This window comes from Bombus bifarius, unplaced genomic scaffold, assembly GCF_011952205.1.
Source record: "Bombus bifarius isolate JDL3187 unplaced genomic scaffold, Bbif_JDL3187 scf7180000007992, whole genome shotgun sequence".
Taxonomy (NCBI): domain Eukaryota; kingdom Metazoa; phylum Arthropoda; class Insecta; order Hymenoptera; family Apidae; genus Bombus; species Bombus bifarius.
The window spans coordinates 1,301,825-1,325,888 of NW_022884373.1; the positions used below are offsets into that span (position 1 = coordinate 1,301,825).

Genomic DNA, 24,064 nt, shown 5'->3' on the forward strand with positions numbered 1-24,064 from the left:
TTTTCATTGGTAATAAACATTTCAGTGGGTGACAGTGACAACGAATTTGGTGGAGATTCCAGTAAATAGAAAATAAAGAAACGAAAATTAGTCATAGTTAACGATTGTCTGTGTTTTATAAATTTATGTATAATAATATCACGATATAATGTGATAATTCTAATAATTTTCAATGGTATTTAAATAACGCAATTTAAATACTATTTAAAGAAGTAGATTCTTCCAAATCTAATTTCACAGTGTTCTATAAACGACAAACTAGAATAGAGAATACTAAATAAACAATAAAACGCTAAAGAGTAAAATAGAAAATGGAACATGTACAGAACACTAATTAAATAATGGGATAATAAAATACTAAAATATAAAATGAAAAATAGCACGAGTTTGAGGTAGGAAAGAGGCATTAAAAAATTATTAAACAAATCCACTATCCGTTCGGAAAATGGAAGAAAATTTTCGGACAAGAAACAATGGCAATAAATTATTTCATTTCAAGTTACCGCGTTCTTTACGTAATCTTTACTTTTCTACGCTATTTTAAGAATATACTGCTTAATTTTTTAGAAACAAAGTCCACGAAGCATCAAATTAAAAAGCACTTCGGACAATGAACAGTTGAAAAAGAACTCCGGCTCGCTAGTGCCATTTACTCAACAACGTTTGCACGGTACGATGACTATGAAATCGCGAATGAGTGACCAAGGAGCAGAAGAGTTTCATCATGAAGAATTGTTCTCTGATGGCAATCAACCTTGAACAAAATTTCTTACGATGAATTTTCCGAGAAACGATACAAGAATTCTTTTTGCTATTTGTCATCTATCAGATTTGATGGTACATGGATTTGTAGTCTCACTGACGATGGAATTGATGCGCCTGTTCGTAGTAAGAACAAGATAACAATATGCGTAATTTATATCGATTTTATATCCTGATGATAGAAATTAATTTATACACGAATGACATAAATTTTTCAGTCGGATTTTTATGGAGAAGAAACTTAAGAAGATGCTGATTTCACGAAGATTATATAAATTCGAGGACTGCGACGTGATTGGATACTGGTTGATTGTAGTAGTGGACAGTTTAATAGCATCGCAGAAAGTGAGAGTACATTCTACGTAACGTTATGATAGTAGGATCGTCTAAGGACACCTGTGTCCTGCACTACGTAATATTCATTGTCTAATGCATAGTTGAGCAACTCGAGTGGGACAAGAGTGAAATTATTAAGCTATTTGCACTGCATCCAGTTATCTGTCTACAAATTGAATTTAATTAATTTAGGACAAATATGCGGATGTATATTTTCCAATATTTTCCTATCCTTTCTCGTCGGTATATGAATGAACGAAGTACGAGCGAAAGTTTCATTTAAACTATTATCAAATGATAGTCTCAAGAAACGAAGGAAAAATTATTTGTCTACGAATTGAATTTAATTAACTGGAGATACATTGAAACAGGGATATATGGATTTATATTTTTCTGTTAAAATATTTTTTTCTCCTTTTTCCTTTTTTCTCTCCGTGTGAATTAGTAAACCAAGAATGGAATTGCTCTAAAAATACGTGGCAGAAATGAAGGAAAAATAAAATGCTTTGCAACAGGCCATTATATTGAATCTCAATCACTTTACTATAAATTATATGTATATATAACATGCTTCTTATACATATAAATACAATCTGTATATAATATATAATACGTACGAACAACGTATTTTCGTCTTAATAAAAAAGGAGAAACGATAAAAGAGACAGGAAAACACGTGGCACCACGTCATTTTTCCATAGAAAAACGCAGAAACTCACGACATTTCCTCTGTTAAATACATATATCGTGGACATTAATAATTACTCGTATAAAAAACTCTACTTAGGTCGACGTTATTATATAGAAAATGAAACGTTTTCCAAGCAGTCAGGCTTTCAACGTGGAACACAGTTTTAGTTTTCATCGACGGACCAAAATTCGTTGAAGAACGATCAATAATGATCATACTACCCATTCATTAGTATCTGGACATTTAGACTTAGTACGTCAATTTTTGCTTGATAATAGACACACGAGTAATGAAATGTAGATCAATGGAAAAGATTTAATGAAATATTTATGAATTTAATGGAATTGTAAATCAATGGAGATTAGGTAAATCGAAATGATTCATTTAAAAACTTGCTAATGGTACGCATACTAGTAAATACCGATGAAAATTATTACTAATTTTATTAATGAGTACAGTTCTTTGTAAATATTGTAAATGTTGAAATAATAGCAAGCTTCTGTCAATTGACCTTTTACATAACTAATCGCTTACGTTTAAAAACAAAAACAAATAGAAACTTTGGTGCTTCTAATCTTTATATTATATCTATATTGTATCTTTGAATTTCCATAACATCTTATTTTCATATTTTGTTTATCTGACTTAAGAGACTTTTGACTTTGAAGATTAGTATCTAGAAATAAATTTGTCGTAGAATATTCTGCTTTTGGCAACTAACTTCATTGTAACGTTTTATAATATCATAACAGCGATTACAATAAAGAATTAAACCAACGTAAGCTTCTTCTTCGTCTTACGATTAAGTCGCAATCTATCAAGAGTACATAAATAAATGCCCAGATACTTTTGAGCGGTAATATATGTAAACTAGACTTATTATAGTAAGTGATCGATAGTCGGCTAACATAGTTTAGCTACCTTTTCAGTTCGATTAGAATAAGTCGCGGCCAGTGTCCATAAAGGTCAGTGTCGTCGTCACTCGTTAATTAAAAAAAGCAGGAAACTAGAAGTAAATTTGTTTTCTTAATTCTTAATGTTACATCTAACGATCGACAGGTTGTTAATTCGTTGTTTAATTCGTGAACGCTGTTAATCGTCGACGTGAATTGTCACTATATTCTTTTTTCTTAATAAAAAAACAAACAAACAAACAAACAAAAATAAAATAAAAATAAAGAGAAAACAGGTAGAACTTAAGATTTAGAATTGATATAAAAATCGCTGGAACGTCAGAGTGGTTTATTTCGTTAGGCTTACGTTAGCATAGTCTTCTAAGACCAAGAGGTGGAGACAGAAAACGAAGTACGAATGTAAAAATTACAGAAGAATAGTTACTGAATAAAAATGAACAAAAATCCAAGATACCTAACAAATGCAAATTACTTTACAGTCGAATTGTACATTTCAAGTATTCGTTAATCCACCTCTCAGACATTTATCCATTATGTCGAAATTATTTATTATAGCTGTCCTTATTCGTGTTTCTAAAACTTTCGCGTTCAATACTGTACAGCAATAACGAAATATAGAATTAAGGTAATGAAAACGATCTTTTGGAATGGTAAGAGTCGCAAAGTTCGAGCAGGAGCGTTTTCACAGGCTCTTTCAGCGACGGATACATCGATTATTCATCGTAGTAGTCTCGCGTTAACGAAAACGTCCTGTAAGCGGTGCTGGCTTTCGATCAACCTTCATCCGTTCACAATCTTCTTATCATTCTTTTGTTTCTTTCTGATGGAAGCCATAATTATGAAGATTTAGAAGAATGGTGAGCTCAGAATGCCGAGACGAATCACGTTCGCATAAAAGTTGAAACATTCCAAATTTTCTTTTTACAAAAGTAAGGAGCGATATAAGTGGACTATAAAATGATTGGAATCGAACAATGGATACTTGGAAAACATACAGAACACGTTGTAAGTAAAGACACGGAGGACGATAACGTTAAAATTGTTTAAAAGCAGATGAAGGAATTCAGTGTAGTTGGGTATTTAGTGTAGAACTCAAGGGAAGATGTTAAGTCTATCTTGAATGTTTAATTTGCTATTTGCTATTTACTATTCGTCTTATAAATGACACTCTCGATTGTCTACTCTTAACTTGTCTTCGATCTCAAAGGAATTAAAATGAGAAGTATAGGAAGAAACGTAACGCAAGGAAACAGAATACATTCATATACAGTAGAAAAAGAATCGTTCAAATCCCTTGAGAACTACAAAAGAAAATCTATAAAATCATTGTGAATTCTCAACACTTTGATGAAGAATTAGTCAGCCTGACTACGTCTAAGAATTCCAATATTTTAAAAACTCTACTTTCTCCACGCTTATTCAGCATTCCAAGTTTCACCTTCTTCGACAAACCCAGCCGAACCTCCGACAAACGTGAATCACAAACAGTTGTGATCAAAAGAAAGTTTAAAATTGCAACCTGTACACGCTTAGACTGGAGATTTTTATACAAATTAATATTGTTGAGGATATAATCAAAAGAGTGGAATCTCGATGGAAAAGTGTTATGCGAAGCACTATAGCGTGGATCATATTATGTGCATTCCGTGCAATTTTGCACCTTCCTATAAATGTATAAAAACCCTCAGTCCATGATATACGAGTATTGGTAACTTCGTACTGGATGCTTTTCACCATTTTGGTAACAATCACATTCTTTGAATATATATATCGCCTCTATTCATCGTACTCGTAAAATAGAATTCCGCTTTCTAAAACTCGAATAAAGTCATAATAAAACAGTATCGTTTAAACTTTCTTTCGTCCGTCATTGTATATATATATATATGTATGCATATTTACAAAGATCAAATGGAAGAATTATGCTCGATTTTCATAAATTCTCAATCAGTAACCATGTACGACGATGTACGAGGAAGCATCGAAATCTTACAAAAGATGACTTTGATCGATGGAATGATCGTTATTATGGTTCGTTTCTCAGGGAGGAAATTGGTTACACGATCGAGACGAGATCCAACGACGACGGCGATGGTCGACGTGGACCAAGCAGAACTGCACTCTCGTGTCATGGCACCGATGGCTAAACGGTGATGGCAGGACCACGATAACGGACCCGACGATCCTGCTATCGGTTGGTTACCGATTCGTCAGCAGGAACAGGATTTCTTTGAACTCGTTGGCGTTTGATTCAGTGCGAACCGCTCGCCATCTGTCTGATCCTGGGAGCCATTGCCTTTCATCATCTGGTCGTTCTGAAGTATCTGCAAGAAGAAAGCAAACAGGTTTGTTAACGAAGTTGAAGAGCAGATTTTCCCTGCGAATTTTATCGTTTCCCTCGTTTCGTACCACTTTTATACGAGCCATTCGCAGAGGCCATCTTTTTGACATTCTTTTCTGCGTCTTTTCAAATTATTGTCTCTCGTGTATCGCACCCACTATTATTATTTCAGCCATCTACGAATTAGAGTGATCGATAATTATGTTCTTTGACATTTGTTTAACGTACTTTCGCCTCGTTGCCTCCCCTTTTCGTACCATTTTTATATTCGCAGACCAAAGAAATTTATGAATGCATTTTTCGAAATTTTTCACTTGTGTCGATTGACGCTTATGTTTTATATATAAATTTCGACAATTTTCTTTAATTTTTGTTTTGCGAAGTTGAACGATGTGGAAGAAAGATGTCAAATAGACGCTGTCACGGCTTTGAATTAATTTCAGTTAACGAACAACAATTAAATATGCACCGTAAGACGATCACCCGGACGCGAAAATGCGTCATTGATAAATCCATCGAGCTTGTACGTATGTTAATGAGGAGGGCAATATGATATTCCATAAATAACTCGGGCGACGTATCTTCGTCAATTGAATTCCGCGGTTAGATGAAGGAAAACAACGGCAGAGAATATCCAATAGAGTATTTTCTTTCTCATGTTTAAGAGCTACACTCGTTTACTTAATTTCATTATTACGTTTTATTCATCGTATTATAATAAAATGATACTCTTCGAACGACGAATTTTTGTATTTTCATTTTGCAATGAAAAGTTTCCTTGAGCTTTCGACTGATTTCAATAAACAATCATTAATAAATTTGACTTGAATTTTATTAATGAAAAATCGTCTATCTTCGTAACAATATCGCGTGAAATTAGTGGTGAAACGTATGAAAAGAATATTGCATAAATAATCGACGATAAAAGTCTAATAAAAAATTACTAATTTTCTGTTCGATCTATTAACACGGAATGAAAGATAGTGTCAGTTTCTTTGCGACGATTCTTCAAAATTTGTTCATTTCAAAAAATAATTATAATTGCATAAAACAATTATTTCTTTAACCCTAATAACAACTAAATAATCCGTTAACCAATGATTTTTCTAATGATCTAACGAATCTTCAAAATCCTGGCTTAGTCTAGATAATAAAACAATTTCTTTAAATTAATCATTCGCTACAAAAAATGGAAAAAGTTAGCCTTGTAATCTCATTAACAAATAGATACAGAATCTGTCAATCATTTTTACTCACTTTATTGACAAGAAATCGTGCAGCCTCCTCGATATTAATATTCTCCTTGGCCGAAGTCTCGAACCATCCGGCGAAATTCTTCTCTTTACAGTATTCGTCCATTTTCGCTGGTGAATTCACTAGACCCTCCTTCTGCTGGTCACATTTGTTCGCAAGAAGGACGCAAGGTATTTGTGAACCGTCAGGAAGTTGCACTTTCGAGTCCAAATCTTGTTTCCATTTCACCACTGCGTCTAAGGTCGCGCTTCTCGTCACGTCGAATACTATAAACGCGCCCACTGCTTCTTTGTAATACACTCTCGTCATGTTGCCAAACCTCTCTTGACCTGGACAGTAGTAAACACAAGGTGGACGTAATTATTGGTTGGTGTACAACGCTAATTCAACAATTGGTTGTACAACACTGATTCAACAATTAGTTATACAACATTAATTCAGCCATTAAGTATACTATGCCAATTCGAGGATTAGTTATACGGTACTGATTCAACAATTACTTATACGATACTGGTTCGATAATTAGTTACACAGCACTACTACAACGATTAGGTATACAATACTAATTCGAGGATTAGTTATACGACACTGGTTCAACAATTAGTTATATGACATTAAGTCAAATCATTAGGTATACAATACTAATTCGAGGATTAGTTATGCGACACTGATTCAACAATCAGTTATACAACACTAATACAACTATCTCTTGACCTGGATAGTAGTAAACAATTAATTAATTGTTATAATTATTAGTTGGTGTACAACGCTACTTCAACAATTGGTTGTACAACACTGATTCAACAATTACTTGTACAACATTAATTCAACCATTAGGTATACAATACTAATTCGAGGATTAGTTATGCGACACTGATTCAACAATTAGTTATACAACACTAATACAACAATCTCTTGACCTGGACAGGAGTAAACAATTAATTGGTTGTTGTACAACGCTAGTTCAATTGGTTATACAACACTGATTCAACAATTAGTTATACAACATTGATTCAACCATTAGGTACACAATACTAATTCGAGGATTAGTTATACTACACTGATTCAACAATTAATTATACAACACTAATGCAACAATCTCTTGATTTGGACAGTAGCAAACAGGAAGGTAGGCTTGATTATCGTTGTTGCACTGATTCAATAATTAGTTCTACAACGCTAATAGCAATAATGACCAATTACTGTTGACCTGGTCAGTAGTAAACAGAAAGGTAGACTTGCTTAGTGTCGTTGTATAATGTTAAAGTTTACTCAAGTGTTTATATTGGAATGAATTTATTCAATGTGTTGCAACATGATGTCGTTCATACGACAAACGTTTTCTGCGCTTGTTTCTATTAGAAAAAAGAGACTTCGACGAAACTTCTGCATAGGCGGTGTGCTCAGTGGCGCCAAGTTTATTTTTACTAATATCTCATTTTACGAATTATTCTTCTACGAGCAATCTCAGTTAAACGACTGCATACGTCATAGATATATATAAATAATTTGATTGTTGTATTATATTTTATAATTAGGTATATGTACACGTATTTTAATTCAATGGCATACAATTTCACAATGGCAGAATATTTTTAACGAAATATTCTGTTGCTTTTTAACATGACATGGGATTTTATGAAAGAAACTAAATTCCGATGATCTTCATCATGCAACATTTCGTTAATATATTATTAGAAGATTATCCGACGTAAAATTTCGCTAATCAATTGCTTTTTTTAATATCACAAGATATATCCGATAAACGACTGGAATTCTAATTTATTCTTTCTCCATAACAATAATCATGCAAAATAAGTTCGTTTACCATTATCCAGTCATCGACTTTGAAGTTTTAAAGAAATAATTCATACGGCACGAAGAGTACAGAGATAAAGAAAACAAAAGGAAGAATAAAAAGACGTAAGAAGATCAAAGACGTAAGGATTAACAATTCACGAAAGAAACGAACAAGAAAAAGGGAAGAAGCTTAAAGAAACTAAATAAAGAAAAAAGAAAGAAAGAAGGAGAAGACTAACCTGCGATATCCCATAACTGCAGCCTTATGATCGTGTGCGGGTCCCAGTTCAACACTTTCAGTGCGAAGTCAACGCCAATCGTCGCGCGATAATGTTGCGAGAAGAATTGATGAACGTATCTCTTGATAATGGACGTCTTTCCAGCGCCCAGCTCGCCAATTACCAGGATTTTATACAAGTGTTCTCGTTTATCGCCTAATCCGGCATTCGGCGCATTGTTCTGTGACGACTGTGCAAACAGAAAGCAAAATTCCATTGCCATTAATCGCCAATTCTTCGACAATCTATCGTTTATAAACGATTTCTTGTTGTTTAATTTTTATTACTATGTTTCGATTATTATTAACACCAGACCTCATCATTAATATCATTCGTATCAATGTTGAACTTAAATTATAAAATGGTAACGTTGTTTCGAAGAGATAGAATCTTCTTCTATTATTATTCGAAACACGTTCCATTTTTGGAAAATTTATTACGAGGAGAAACTCCAAAATTTCTTTCTATTATTATTATATCGTCGTCGTAACGATTTTTTGACGTTTTAACGACATAAAGAATTTTTAGACCGACTATGTTATCTTATATCTTATTTATTATCAGTTATTCGAATAGCATCCTTGTTGTGTAAAATTCTATAAGTATTATAATTATTTCTTTTGGAAATTTATCCTGTTTGAAGTACGTTGAAGGCACCTAATTTCCTGCTCACTTAGTTGCCTGCTAACTGGCAACGTTGTTTAGTGATTTAAAAAAATTATCCAGGTCGAGTTATAAATAAAGGCTTATTATAGTACTTATCTCAAACACTCATTATTCTCTGTCTGATATTCTCAAACGAATAATACCATTTTTATTACTTTTCTCTTTCTCTTATCTTCGTTATGCAACTATTTTCTTCGCTATTTGACACAATTATACAATAATCATTATGCGTACTCGTGTAACAAAATTAGCATTCTAAAACGTACGAAAAGGAAAAAAGAAAGATTACAATTCACTGTAGTATTTTACTTCGATTCGAAATTAAGCTGATTCTTACGAATATCGCAGAATCTTTTAAACAATCGGTGAAATTTGAAATCGCATATACGTGGTGCATGTAACTTTCAAGTTTGCATTTGAATTGTAATTTCGACTTTACTTGTACGTCGTCATAGAAAGTTGAATACGCGTTAATTTATCTTAATATCGAGTATAATTCGTGAAGATGTTACGTTTCACGATTTCATGCAACCATGTTGCGTCTCTACGTTTTCTCGCAACTTTACTTATCTTATCGAGCTACGAGCAAAGAAGAAAGCGACAAGTAGCAAGTAAAGCACGTAATGGAAGCATAATAAAACGATCCAACAACTCCCAATGCAAATATTACCGAGTCTGATTTACGATGTTGTTTTCTCTTCTTAATTTACATTCGTCGTTGCTTTCACTGCACAATATTATTAACTAACTCTAGACACTAATAAACGAACACAATAATGATCAAACATCGAATCACATGATCAATAAAAAGGAAAAAAAGAAGAAGAAGAAAGAAATAGTTAAAGATAATTAAAGAACTAACCCTGCACCATCTCCAATTTTTCGAATTATCTTTCGATTCAGAGATATTCAGAAACGATACAGTCTTCTTGTTCTTCTTTTTCACGCCCATATTGCTTCTGATTAATGTTCTACTTAAAATGCTACTGCAAATGCGTTCAGCCTGACCGATGTTCACTCATTACCAGGTTCGTCTAAACTAACGAGAATCAAAGTTTCTTCGGCATTACGAACCGATCGATGAACTCTAAGCGGATGATTCACCGGTGATAATCATTTTAGAATGTAAATTCGTCAATAGAAAGCTACCGTGACGTACGACAATGTTTTATCAAACGCTAGTTAATTTAATTCTCACATTATTTATTTACATTTTTACTCCTTCAAAAATGTGTGAGCAGATGAGCGTAGCTTTGTTCGAATTATCGTAGTTTGTTATATACAAAAGTAATTTCTTATTTTATTTTTATAACAGATTTGAATTACGTTATAAGCGAGGATCATTTTGCTCTAAACGTTTACAAAAATATTCAATTTAGTTGAAATCGTTAGGGCTGTGCCAAAATTAACGATTGTAGTTTATCGGTACACCATAATGATATTAATCGATATATTTCTGAAAATCGCTAGTTGCTAAATTCTTCATAGCGATAGGATAGTATTGTAACAAATTATAATCTTTTCTGCAAGCAAATAATATCGTAATATGTTATAATCTCTTTCTGTCACGTTCTAATTGTAGATAATTACACATTTCATAAATAATACAGCGTGTTTCCATATTTTATTACTTTTAAGTATTACTTTTAGGAGTTACCATTCAGTATGCTTACACTAGCATAATTTGCTATTATGATATCGCCACCAATTTAATTAATAATAATATCAATTTATAATAAAGTATGCTTACACTACATACTATACTAGCATAATGTGCTATTATGATATTGCCATCAATTTAATTAATAATAATATCAATTTATAATATCATTAATATTAACAATATAATATAATATAAATATTAATGATATCATTAATTAATAATATAAATAATAATTTATTTGCAGCGGTTATTAATCTCTATTTCTGCTTATTAGAATTATAATAAATAAATATAATCAATCATAATCAACCATAATTTTCTTCTCTTACAAACAAGCAAAATTCTACGTCTTAATAAGTAAATTATTAATTGACCAAAAGATTCGAAATTGGAACAAAAAGAAACATCGCCTAATACTAATGTAGCATAAACAGAATCATCGTGTATTCTACAAAATAAAACGACTATTAGAAATATGATAGGTGTGACGTATGGTTACACTCAGCAGGATAATCTGCCATGGAAAATACCGCACGAAGCCGTAACCATAAACTATAGTGTGCTGTAAAGGTAGAAGCCATAACGTTGCCAGTTGTACAATGCTCCATAATGCAGCAACATCGCTATGGTACACTGCGTTTAATGGCAGCTAAGTTTCGTTTAAAAACAACATGCATTATCACACTTAGAAATTTCCTCACATCTGGCGATTTCGTAAGTTTGAAAATTATGTCATCGTAACATCACGTTCATCTTCATCTTCATCTTCAGTTACATCTTTAGATAATAACAAAATTTAATAACGAAACTTTTTGGAGAAATGTCGATGTTAAGATGGAAAGATTTACAGACTTGAACGTTAGAATTAGAATCACAAATTCTGTATAATTCTCTGTGTATAGAGCATGTGCTATAGAGCAAAATAAATATATATTAATTTTAGATAAATATTAATTTTCCAAGCTGAATTAAAAGCGCCAGGTTTTCGTTAGAAACATTTAAATTTTCTACTTGAAAAATTGTTTCGTGTTTTCGTTTAAATTACCCGGCATACGATGACAAATACCAATTTTGTATGCTAATCATAAATTATATTTGTACAGAATTGTAAATATTATCACAAGATCAAGTCACTATACGTGAAGTAACTAGGCAGTGGAATATTTAAGGGGCTAACTTGGCGCCTTTAAAGAAGATATCTTTATGTTTTGGAATTTTTGCCTGTTTACTAATCGTGAGTAACGTTGACGAGGAAGCCTTACTTCAAATTTTCCACAACACACCGATACAATATAATTTTCTTCGCGTAGAATTTGGAATTCTAAATTGAAATTTCAATTGGAATTCCACCACGGCGAAATGCTTGCACAAGATCCACAATCGTCGACACATTTTTCTATCTCTTGAAACTTTCATCCCATCCCATTTTTCTATCGTGTGCACTAACTGGAAGCGGATAACAGGTGAAGCGCGTTACATCGATCGGAACAGGTGGCAATCCAAAGGATTAATGTCTCTAAGGAATCAGCTGGTTGCCGCAGGACGTCCAAGACTCGTTACAAGCTCGTGTCTTTTGTCATAGAAGCAGCGTACGGCCTGGCGTTATCGCGCAGCAATTTCACGGATCGTCCTCCTTCGTCAAGTCCCTGACGATTGCAACTTGTCTAGAGACGCAACGTTATTCCGCGATGGAGTTGACCATTCGACGAATCAAAGTTACACGAATACTTTGAACGAACAACTTGCAGTATTTTCCCTTCGAATAAACACTTTGTGTTTCGCTAGCAAACTTGGATTATTCGTTTTTGCACCTGATAGCATCCTCGTGTAAGAAAATTTGATACGATGGAAATGAAACGATGTACAAAGCTGGAAATAGAAACGCTACATTGAAAACTTTCCGTATTTCCGTATTAAACATTCCATGAGAAACAGTCGATGAGAAATAATAAATCAGGTATTCGTTCGACTAATCGTCTTTTCAGCTCTCTATTACGCTATATAGAAGTTGAGATAGAAGACGCCACTGTTGAGATAAAGCACGGCAGGCGACGTAACTCGAGAGCATCGGTCGTTGCAGGGGTTGGTCGAGTGAAAAATACACGGGACAAAAGCGAAGAGAGCGGGTTCGACGCGCGGCAACCGCAAATCCTAACCGCAGAACGAGACTACCTTATGATTCCTGCGTCGTAGGATTACAGGTTTCTACGGGCGAACAGATGCAAAGAAACGTTCGCGGTGTTTTGAAATTGTGTCGGGTGTCGATATCGAGAAAGGGAAACCTGATTATGCAAATGACGACGGGAATCCAAAGAGAGAAAAATATTAGAGCCGAGTACACGAGTTTTAACGAGTATCGAGTTCGGTGTCTTTACTCCAAGTCGAAGAAAGATCTTGTATTTTTGCGGATGGTCGGTTCAGGTTGGGGCAGGTTAGGGGACTTGTTTACGGCCAAGTGGAGTAATTCGCTCCAATACTTTGTACGTTTTAAATATGCAAACGCTCTTTCATATTGTATATAATTGGACTAACGTGGCTAGTGAAATTTTGCAAAACCGCAAATTTTGCGAACTACAAGTCAGAAAAGAGCGAGAATGTGTTGAATGTTCAAAGAGAAAAGCTTCCTAGAAGGAGCGAAACATAAAGATATTTACTATAAAAATGTTTTAAAAATAAGAAAAAGATCATCAGCAACATTACTGCACCAAAGAAAGAAACCGAGTGAAATATTCCAAAGCAGAAGAGAAGTGAAAACTCAGAGAGAAATGCATCAAAGAAATCGTAGAGACAAAGATAGTAAGAAAAAAAGACACCCAATGCAATAAAACATTCAAACTTAAAAGAGAAAAACGCAGAAATGTTCCCTATAGTGTCACCAAAAAACCAGAAATAAACGAACGGATATAAAAATAAAAATAATAATAATAATAATAGGAATATACAGATAAATAAACTAAATATTGTAATAATAAATATAGACATGTATAAGAGAAAAAAAAACAGAAAAATTACGGTCACTATACAAGTTCTCACCGCATATCGAAGCCATATCAAAATAAATAAATATTATAATAAGAAAACTAAACCAAAGGAAGAGCCACAAGAAAATAAAGCAACTACGGTGACCACGCAAGTAGTTTCTCGCCATACTATCCATATTAAAGTACATAAATAAATAAATAAATATTACAATAATGGAAAATAAGAGAAGAGCCATTAAAAGACAGAAAAACTACGGTGGGTACACAAGTAGTTCCTCACCATGCTATCCTGACTGACGACCTTGCTCTTCTCCGCGTTGTCGGCCATCATCGACCCCACAGTAGCCAGGTAACTATCGTGCTGTCTATCGTAGCTCTCGGTATAATCCTCCTCGATACCAGCCAGATAGCCAACTCCAGTCTCCTCGTCGAACGTACCCTCGAACGTGGAGAACGTGTCGAACTTTTTCACACTGATATGCCTCGCCTTCTTCTTCGTTTGATTTTCCTCTCGTTTCTCCTTCTCCGTCACTGACGGCGATTTATCGTCGTCGTCGACGGTAACAGCGATCACTGTCTCGCCCGAATCCGTGTCACGAGTAGTTTCGAACAAACGACGCTGAAAAATCGCCCGTTTCTCCTCCAATAAGGACAATTTTCGTCTAACCTCGCGAGGGGACGATTTTGGTATTCCAGACTCGGACTCGGATTTCGTGTTCAATTTGGATTTTCTAGGTGGTTCGGTCGACGTTGGTTTCGGCGGCTTTTGCTCCGCCCATTTTGAAAGCGCATAGGGAAGCGCCGAGCTGCACCGAGCTTCCAGACGAGGAGATTTCTCCGAGGATTGGGAATCTGCGCACGCGGATAATCGCACCAGGTTCATTCGTCGGATTCGCAGGGTTCGTTCAATGGCAATTTCAGGTGATGATGGTGGTGATTGTCATGGTGGTGATGATGATGATGATGATGATGATGATGATGATGTGGCGGTCTTTGAGAGTCGAGACGACGACATCTTCGAACGTAGGTTACAGGATGTTAGTACGTAGCGGTTCAAGTTTCGTATTATGCGGTATGATGAGGATATAGTTGAATGTCAAAGAATAGTAGATGTTGAGGTTGAAATTCAATGGTTGAGTTAAAGCGTCAGGGCTGTAGAACAGCAAGCATGAACTAAACTTCAACTTTGATGGTTGAGTTAGAGCGTGTAAAAAGATAAGACTCAAGATGGATGTTGAACAGTGATGTGGTTGTGGATGTTGAAGTTGATATTCAACGGTCGAGTTAAAGTGTGAGTGTTGTAAAAAGATGAGACTCAAGATGGATGTTGAACAGTGATGTGGTTGTGGATGTTGAAGTTGATATTCAACGGTCGAGTTAAAGTGTGAGTGTTGTAAAAAGATGAGACTCAAGATGGATGTTGAACAGTGATGTGGTTGTGGATGTTGAAGTTGATATTCAACGGTCGAGTTAAAGTGTGAGTGTTGTAAAAAGATGAGACTCAAGATGGATGTTGAACAGTGATGTGGTTGTGGATGTTGAAGTTGATATTCAACGGTCGAGTTAAAGTGTGAGTGTTGTAAAAAGATGAGACTCAAGATGGATGTTGAATAGTGATGGGGTTGTGGATGTTGAAGTTGATATTCAACGGACGAGTTAAAGTGTGAGTGTTGTTAGAAAATACGATTCAAGATGGATGTTGAACAGCGATGTGGTTGTGGATGTTGAGGTTGAAATCGGATGGTTAAATTAAATAAAATGTTAGTGTAATGTAAAACAGTAAAAATAAAAGTGGATGTTGAAGTTATCAGAACTAAGTATTTAATTATCCTGAAGCCTAGATCGAGTACTTGAGTCAGATAGAATAACTCGTTGTAACTTGAGCCGACTTATTCCACGTTAATTATATTTCCTAGTATTGGAAATTCAGTTGAGTTAATTAAAGAGTGGCTGCTCATTGAACTGAAACTAATTAGCTAATAAATCCTATTAAAGTTAAATCGTATTTGGATCAGAGCAGTTAAGTTAATTATTCTTAACACCTCGAATCATGCACTCGAGTGCTAATGGTATTACATGGCGTTAATTAATTTAAAAGATTTGGAAAAATACAAAATAATTAACAAGTAGAAAAACCAAAACCGAAACTAAAACCGCTTGTCGCAGTCTGATGATTTACATTACAACACGTAAATTAATTCCAAGATATTAAGAGAATGTCCGTTTATCATATTATAATGAATTTTCTAGAACTTTCTAGAATTTTCTAGAATTTACGAGCACAATAATGAAACGACGATTACTATAATGTGTATAATACTATCAGTGTCTGTCAGATTTATTAAAACCTGACATAAAGCAGAACCAATTGAATCATATTATTTTAATCCGTGCCATTCATCAGTGACTAACAGTGACATTAATCAAATCCCTCGATCAAAATAGAACCAACCACCATAAAGAACCATAATGCAAAGAGATCTCATAAACTTCTAAAAAGCATTATTTTACCAATTACAAGTTATAGACTCCACTTGATCATCAGTCATAGAGTAACCGTAAATCATTCCATATTATAATGTATCATACATATATGTATATAAATATAATTATATGATTCAATACATGTATGAATGATTGATAGACTATAATACAGAATTTTTATGTACCTACAATAATTGGCAATTACTATTTGATTGACGATTTCAATGTATAGAATGTAAATTTTGTACTTAAAATTCAGTACATTCCGCATGCTACACGTTCAATGTGCAGCACAAATTCCATGTCAATTCTATGGATTTTATACGCGTACAATTCAAGTTCCATATAAATTTCATACACAAAATTCTATGTATTAGACATAGAACGTAGATATTCCACGCATTCTATACAATAACTTTTACATAATATAAGATTCTATTTATATGTAGAATAGAAATTCCATGTAATCTTTGTAAGTAAGTAAAATTCTATTCACCCAGAGTACAAATCCCATATAACTCCATATATAAAATTCTCTATGCAGACTAGAAATTCCACGTAAACTTTACACGTAGAATACAAATTCCACGTAAACTCTACGCAAAATTCTCCACATAATGTAAAATGCAAACCCTTCTCGCATCCCCCATCCAACATTCCGTACACGTAACTCGCAACTCAACAACCATCAATTTTTCCACGATCCTAACCCAAATCAGGAACCAACCCCAAGCCAGGAATCAATGGACTAAGAAAAAATGAGTGACAGTGAAAGAGAGTGCATGTATGTGTGAGTGCGAGAGAGAGAGAGAGAGAGAGAGAGAGAGAGAGAGAGGGGGATCGCTCACCGTACTGACTCTTCGTGGAAAAGCTCCTGATGGTTAACGACGGCGACTTGCGCTGCACTACGGTCACCGTGCTCACCGGTTTCTCCGTCGGTTTCTCCGGTTTCCTCGGCTCTCCCTTCTCCCTGTCCACGTCGTATAACGTGTCAGGCTGCTCGTCGGCCTCGTATCCGTCGCGATGGCCAAGCCTCTCGATCTCTTGCCCCTTCCTCGCGGTCTTCGACGGGCTGTCGGAGAGGCTAGACAATTCCTGCGACGATTGGCTCTGTGATCGACTGCTGTCACCACCCTCGGGCGTGTGCCTCGGCTCCTGCTCCGTCGACAGACGAAATTTGTTCAGGCTCAGTTTGCGCACCAACGAGTTCGACTTTTTCTTCTTCTTCTTCAAGACCGTCGATGGACCAACGACGACCTTGCGGTCGTCCTCCTCCTCCACTGAACTCCGCTTCCGACCCGTTTCTGTCGCGTGAGACAGACAGAGGATCTTTGGTCAGAGAATAGATTTTCTTCCGGGGGGATTTTTTCCCTTTTTTCTCTTTTTTTTTCTTTCTTTCTTTCTTTATGGAGTTTATGATAGAGCTCGATGGAAGTGGAAGCTTAAGCTTGATGGTTTATCGGTGAGCGATGGGTTTATTAAAGATCATTACAGGATTTTCGGGGATGTCGAATCGATGATTATTAGACTGCGAACTTTTATGCAAACGAATATTTTTGTAAGCGTTATAAGCGTGGTAGATGTTATAATTATCGTAAGATTTATTCTGTGTCGGATATTTCAGGTATTTTTCTATTTTGAATTTCGTGTATTACGAGTGCATAAAAATCAGCGATCTAGTGCATATAGTTTGTTATGGATTTTATTCAGCTACGATAAGCATGATAAATGTGGTTGCTATGGTAAATGTAGCAGATACGATTGATCGATTAAATAATGCAATCGAGTAGAGTAACAGATACACCGGATACAGTACGTGTAACAGTAGCAGATTACAATAAAATGTTTAAAATGAATACAACAGAGATATCACGTGCATAAATCCTACAAAAGCGATACAGTAGAGGCGCGGTGGTTGCAGTAAGTAGAACAGGGCAGATGTAAGTCAGCCTTGTGAATATCATGAATATATCATAATATATATCACAAATAAATAGCAAAAATATAATAGTTACAGTAGATGTACCAAATATAAAGAAAGAAGGTATAGTAAATATCATTTCCATAGAAGCGAGTACATAAAAATATAGAAAACTATAATTAGCATAGGACATACAGTTGGTATACGAATATAACAAATACAGCAGCTCATCGAACAGATGAGTTGAATACACTTCTAACTGTAGTAACTTAGAATATGTCTAGCTGTCATAGTATATTAGGAGGCGTGGTCCCTCCTGACGGCCAAATCGACAGGAAGGGCTCCCCAGAATACCCGGGGAGTAGACGAAGGAGTGCCCCGGCAGTAATTCGAAGGAGGCCCCAGGACACTCCTGCCAAACGTCAGGATAGCCACCGTGGGGTTTTAGTCGGTTTGTGTCCGACACTGAACACGTGTCCAGCGTGGATTTCCCCACGATAAAAAAAAAGAGCTGTTATAGTATACGATAGATACATAAAAAGTATTGAATATAATGAATATCATTGGTATAGAAAATATTGTTTAAAATAAATCAAATTGAAAAGACAAGTATTTCATGTGTAATCAATTTAAAATGATTTTGTGGATTTATAAGGGAGAAAAACAATCTTTTATAAAGATAGACTTGTCTATCTTTACAAAGATCTTTCAGTAAAGCACGTAATGTGTACATATGTCAAAAGATTTAGTAGCATGTGTCTTTCGTTTTAGCAAGACGTAAATACGTTGAAGAATTTGATAACTGAATGCCAAGTCACCCGAAGTTAATTGAGATTGAGATAGGCCATGAATTACGATGACGACGAAATTCAAGGAGGATCTCTGAATTTGTTACACATAGTCATCTATTCGAATGATCGAAATCGTGGTTCTCACGGTTATTATAACTTTCGCGTGTCAGATTCGTATCAGACGTTATGTAAATTGGTCTTGAAAGGACGAGCTGGTTCTATAAATCCTTTGTAATTAACGAGAGCTCGTTGGCTTTCAGTAATTGGCCAGCTACCGTGTAGCTATTAAGAAGATTAACATCTTAAGGAATCTGTTCATAGATCCAGAACAGTGTCCTGCCGATTACTTTACGTGTCGAGTATCACAGCGATTAAAATCAGTGTCTGAACAACGGGCAGGAAACTCTATAATCTATTGTTGCTAAGATAAGGCAATTTTATTTTAAAAATCAATAAAGTAGAATACAAATAGAGTAGAGTGTAAACTGTAAAAAGGCACATACGGAAGACTTCGAATATTTTTACCAATAAGTTCATAGAAATCTATCGATAAAAGTAAAGATCGACGATTAAGAGAAACAAGTAGAATGAAGTAGAAAAAGAAACCACATACCGCTCGTGAATAATCATTCGACGAAGCCTTAGAACAACCGTAACCAGTCACCACCAGTTATCTCAATACTAATCGGCATAACCTCGATAGAAACCAATAAAACAACGTCTACGAATTCTAATTTCTCCAAACTTTGCCAAACTTTGTTAACAAAATCGAGATTTTGAAAGAAACACGAGCTGAGAACACGTCGAGTAGATTAATCCTTAACCAAACAGACGTTTCTATTTTTATCATTACTACAAACAATTTTCTACGTTGCTTGGCGATCTACTGCTCTTAAATCACTGTGTGATAAAAGTTAATCTATCAGTTCGATAAAGATTATCGAAATTATTGCAAATTTGCAAACTCTCCTCTACGTAAATACCAATTACAGTCGATGTGTGTCTAACGCAGAGAGACACGACCCTGAGAAAAACAACCCTTCGAACAACACGTAACCTAAAACCAGGAAGAAAAGAAGAAGAACTTCAGCAACCACAAGAATAAACTTCCCATAACCACAATCCTGTTCGAGCGCAAACAACTCAAAGAGAGAGAGAGAGAGAGAGAGAGAGAGAAAGAGGCACAAGCCAAATAAATAAACCTTTTTCCTCGACATCCAGCTCAGGCTCGGCAGCCGATTCGTCCAGCTGCCTGTTCTTCCTCCTAATCTTGAACAATCCTCCCTCCTTCCGGAAGCTGCTCTTCAAAGCTCCGAATCTTCCCTTTTTCTTATCGTCTACGGCCGGTGGGTCACCGGTGGCCACGTTCGTCGTCGTTCCAACGCTCGTGACCGTGTCTACGCTGGAGCTGCTGTCACCTACGGTCACGTATTCGCCGGAAGTGCTACACGCGAACCTGTTCCGCTCCTCTTCGGACGAGGAGCGCGCGATCACCGTGTCCGGCGAGCTTCCGCCCTCGTTTGCGCTCTCGTTACGATCCATCCTCGTAGAAGGGGCGAAGAAAGTGGTAGGAGTATAACGTATGTAGCGTACGTTTGCACACCGGTGTCGATTTTTAACGACGTTTAACGATCCACAACGACGGATTCTTGGCCTGATGATTTTGTGTCTCACTCTGTCAAGGCACGAGCCAGTCCACGGGCTGGCTTCCTACGCCAAACGCGGAAACCTTAGAACAACCGCCTTTCTAGGTCCGATCAGGCCGGCCGCCGGATAATCCGACACGTTTCCCCCTCCTTTCTCTATTCTTTTCATATGTTGCTGTTTCAAAGAACGAATACGATGTCTGTTCAGGGAGGAGCTATGGCGAAAAAGTAAGAGAGGGAGAGACAGTGAGATTTGTAGGTTGAGATTCATTCGCCTTTTCATAAAAGAACGAGAACCACGTTAGATTGATTAATAAGTTAGTTAATTCATTAATTTTCGTAAGAGAATCTACTGTTAAATATTCCAAAATCTTTCCCTTTTTATCCCATTTCTTTGTTTCACATTTTTCGTTCGAAAATTTGCATACAAGTCTCTTTACATTTTTTAAACAATGGGTTTCCCTTTTAGTCGTCTTTTACGACACGCAGGGATTACGTTGGTTCTGTTCTTGTTCCGAAACCGCAGACGATGTTATTAATATATATTAGAAACGTAATCATACATTGTGGGCAAACTATGTATAGTTTAATTAAGGAGAGTAAAAGAGAATGTTTTCAATGAAAATTCTATATAGGAAGGGGAAATATCGGGAACCTAACTGCTACCATATTGGCATTTGTTTGAATTTTATTTTTCCCAATTCCATATGATAGAATAAAATTCCATACGATACAACTCTATTTATCGAAACGAAATTTTAGTCAGCGTCTGATTGTATGTCGACCGAATCTACTTGTTCGAACGTGGTGCCGACTGAATCTACTTATCTGAATGTAAACTATTGACTGTTCTACTTATCTGAATGTAAACTACCCACTGAATCTACTTATCTGAATGTGAATTCCTACTGCACGAACTAAACGTTGTAGATACAATGCAACTTTACCTATTCGCACGAAATTCTAGTTTCTGTCCGATTATGTATCGATTGAATCTACTTGTCTGAACGTGGATCGCTGTCTGAATTTTCTCCTGCACGAACGACAAATTATAGGTACAAAATGAAACTCTACTTACATATCGAACAAAATGTTATTTAGTGTCTGACTAAACGATTTCCTGTGTACCGAATCTACTTATCTGAACGTGAATTCCCATTACGTGAGAAAATTTGAGGCAATGCAGACAGTCGGTCGATGCTTATACTACGTGAATTATGTGCATTTTATTGTTTGTTCCCTAACGTGGTCAGATGAATGTAATTATACGCACGGATACGAGTTGAAGTTTCCTATTATTTTCCTTTGTTATTTCGTACATATCTGTTCTGACTGTAATTTCAAGTTTCTACTTTCTTGCTCTGTCACTTGAATGATTAATAGAAAAGCTATGGGTGTTGGTTGAAAGCAACGCCTTGTAGGTTCGATAAACCGTACAGTCGAATGGAGATGAAAGATAGATACCAAGTGAAACGGAGAAGCCTGGGAATCGCAGGATGAAGTAGAATTCGTGATTTGTTTTCTGAGCACAGTGGTAGAGGGTTTCTGGGTTCTTCGACACACTGTGTGACATTCCAGGAGAGGTCATTGATCGGACATTGTGTATGAAATATTCAAATCGACCACTGTCTTGGTACATGTATCTCAACACGTGAAATCAATATTTTATCCTCTGAAGTTAAATTCCAACTTTCAGGATTTTAGTCCTCTGTTGTGGCTAAGTTTCCAAAATCGAGTGAAAACAGAAAGTAAATTTGTTGAAGATATCGTAGCAGAACTTTCGTTTTACGATTGTTACATTATTCCAAACGTTCAAAATTAATTTTAGATCTTTACAACTATAACTATTATGAAACATCTTTAGTAAAATTAAAACTCAGAACTTTCTTACTGTTGGCTAAATGTTTCAAGTATATCAGCGGAGATTTTAGCTTCGAAAAAAAATACTTGCAGAGGTTCTTCTCCAGAATCCAGCGTTCGAATATTGAATACTGTACCGTATACAGTTTCCCCGAATGGAAAATTGATTGGAGGAATCTTGACCCCTATCTCTATGTAAAAGTTAAGGGGCTGTAAATGAGTCGAAATATTGCTCGGTCCTTTTTACACGGAACAGGAACTGAAGAGTCTGTTTGAAGAGTCGGAGGAATAATAAATGAATGAATCTATAATGAAACATCTGATATCTGTCCGTGTCATAGATTCTACGAGAATCTTGCCATCGTTTTTCCTTACGAAATTTAATCATCCAGTTAGAGAGATATTAATACTTCGCGCATTACAAGACCACGTGTTTCGTAAGTGATATGTCTACGTCTAGATTTCTTGTTTATTTCGTATCAATTCACCATTGTATCGCTGTATTTTATTGCTCTATATTCTAGTTGTATCTCTATGGATCGCTGGTGCCAAATATTCTACCCGTATCGATCAATAATTTCAAACTCCGAAGAAACAGGGACAAGCCAAAATTTCTTTCCTCGTAACCAAATGAAATTCCAGTTACGCGTAAAGAGGATGACAAACCGACGATCCAGTCACCCAGCTCGATCCACGAAGCTTCGATGGTACGCAACAACCTTCCTCGAAGGTGTCCACCGATGGAAATCGTTCAGGAATTCGATCGGTTCGATCATTCATCGTCGCGCGCACTTCTCATCTCGCAAGCGCGTGTACGCGTGCGCCCGCACTTGGAAAGCTTGGCGAAAGCACTTCAAAAGAATGAAACTTGGGAAGAAAGAAAAATTCGCTACTCGAAAGGGGAAGGAAAACGAAAAATAAAAATATTGAGAAAAAGAAATTGAGGATAAAAAAGGATCGATATTTAGAGGAAATAAAAATGAAAGCACATGAGAGATGAAAGAAGTCACTGTTTGGGAGAAATTAAGACGAACAGGTAGAAGATAAGACGAATCGCTACGTATGCAAAAAGGATAGAAATAAAAAGACGTGAAAGGGAAATCGAAAGAGATTCACGACACTGCTGGTTGTATGCGCGGAACCACACTAAAAGCTCGCGTAAAAATGCCTAAAGGAGGACAATACACGGAGGAGGAGCATGATGGTGCCCCTCCACTTGTACGCGAGAACGCATTTGTTCGCGCGTTAACCAGCCTCGAGACGAGTTTTCCGCGCGTTTCTTGCTCTCTTCCTCTCTGGCTAGACGAGATCCATGGTACCGTGACAACACGTAGGCGTAACACGAGCGCCGAGTTGGGACCTAGCGCGCGGTTAGCCGCAAGACCCCGTCATGCCAGCATCGTCCCCTCACTGCTTACGGTTCGGCTCCACCTCGACGAACAACTAGCACGTTACGTAACCGCTCGATTTTGTAGAATTAATTGTTTTGGGTTACATGGAGCGTGATTTGCCTTTTGGTTGCTGGCAGGTCCTGTTTACGTGGAGGAATTTTCTCCAAGTAGAATGGGTACAATGCGAGGCAGACAGACATTAGGAAAATTGTGTTCAAACTGCGAAAAGTATCGTGTCAGATTCGGAGGATGCGAAATTGAAGTTTCGTGAATCTTGGTTGCTGG

General features: G+C 36.1%; 1 protein-coding gene across 3 annotated transcripts in view; it reads right to left on the reverse strand.

Moving 5' to 3' along the window:
- Nucleotides 1-2,796: 2,796 nt before the first annotated feature.
- Nucleotides 2,797-24,064, reverse strand: part of LOC117205620 (ras-related protein Rab-32) — a 57,857-nt gene continuing 36,589 nt past the window's right edge. For 2 of the 3 annotated variants that reach the window (XM_033444230.1, XM_033444229.1), the window contains exons 2-4: nucleotides 8,338-8,566; nucleotides 6,302-6,627; nucleotides 2,797-5,027 (exon numbers count right to left, since the gene is read on the reverse strand). In XM_033444230.1, coding sequence (XP_033300121.1) covers nucleotides 4,914-5,027; nucleotides 6,302-6,627; nucleotides 8,338-8,566 — 669 coding nt within the window. In that variant the 3' untranslated portion in view covers nucleotides 2,797-4,913. Of the gene's footprint in view, nucleotides 5,028-6,301; nucleotides 6,628-8,337; nucleotides 8,567-13,966; nucleotides 14,539-17,018; nucleotides 17,475-20,084; nucleotides 20,785-24,064 lie in introns of those variants that run through there. The other variant, XM_033444228.1, reaches the window with a different exon arrangement.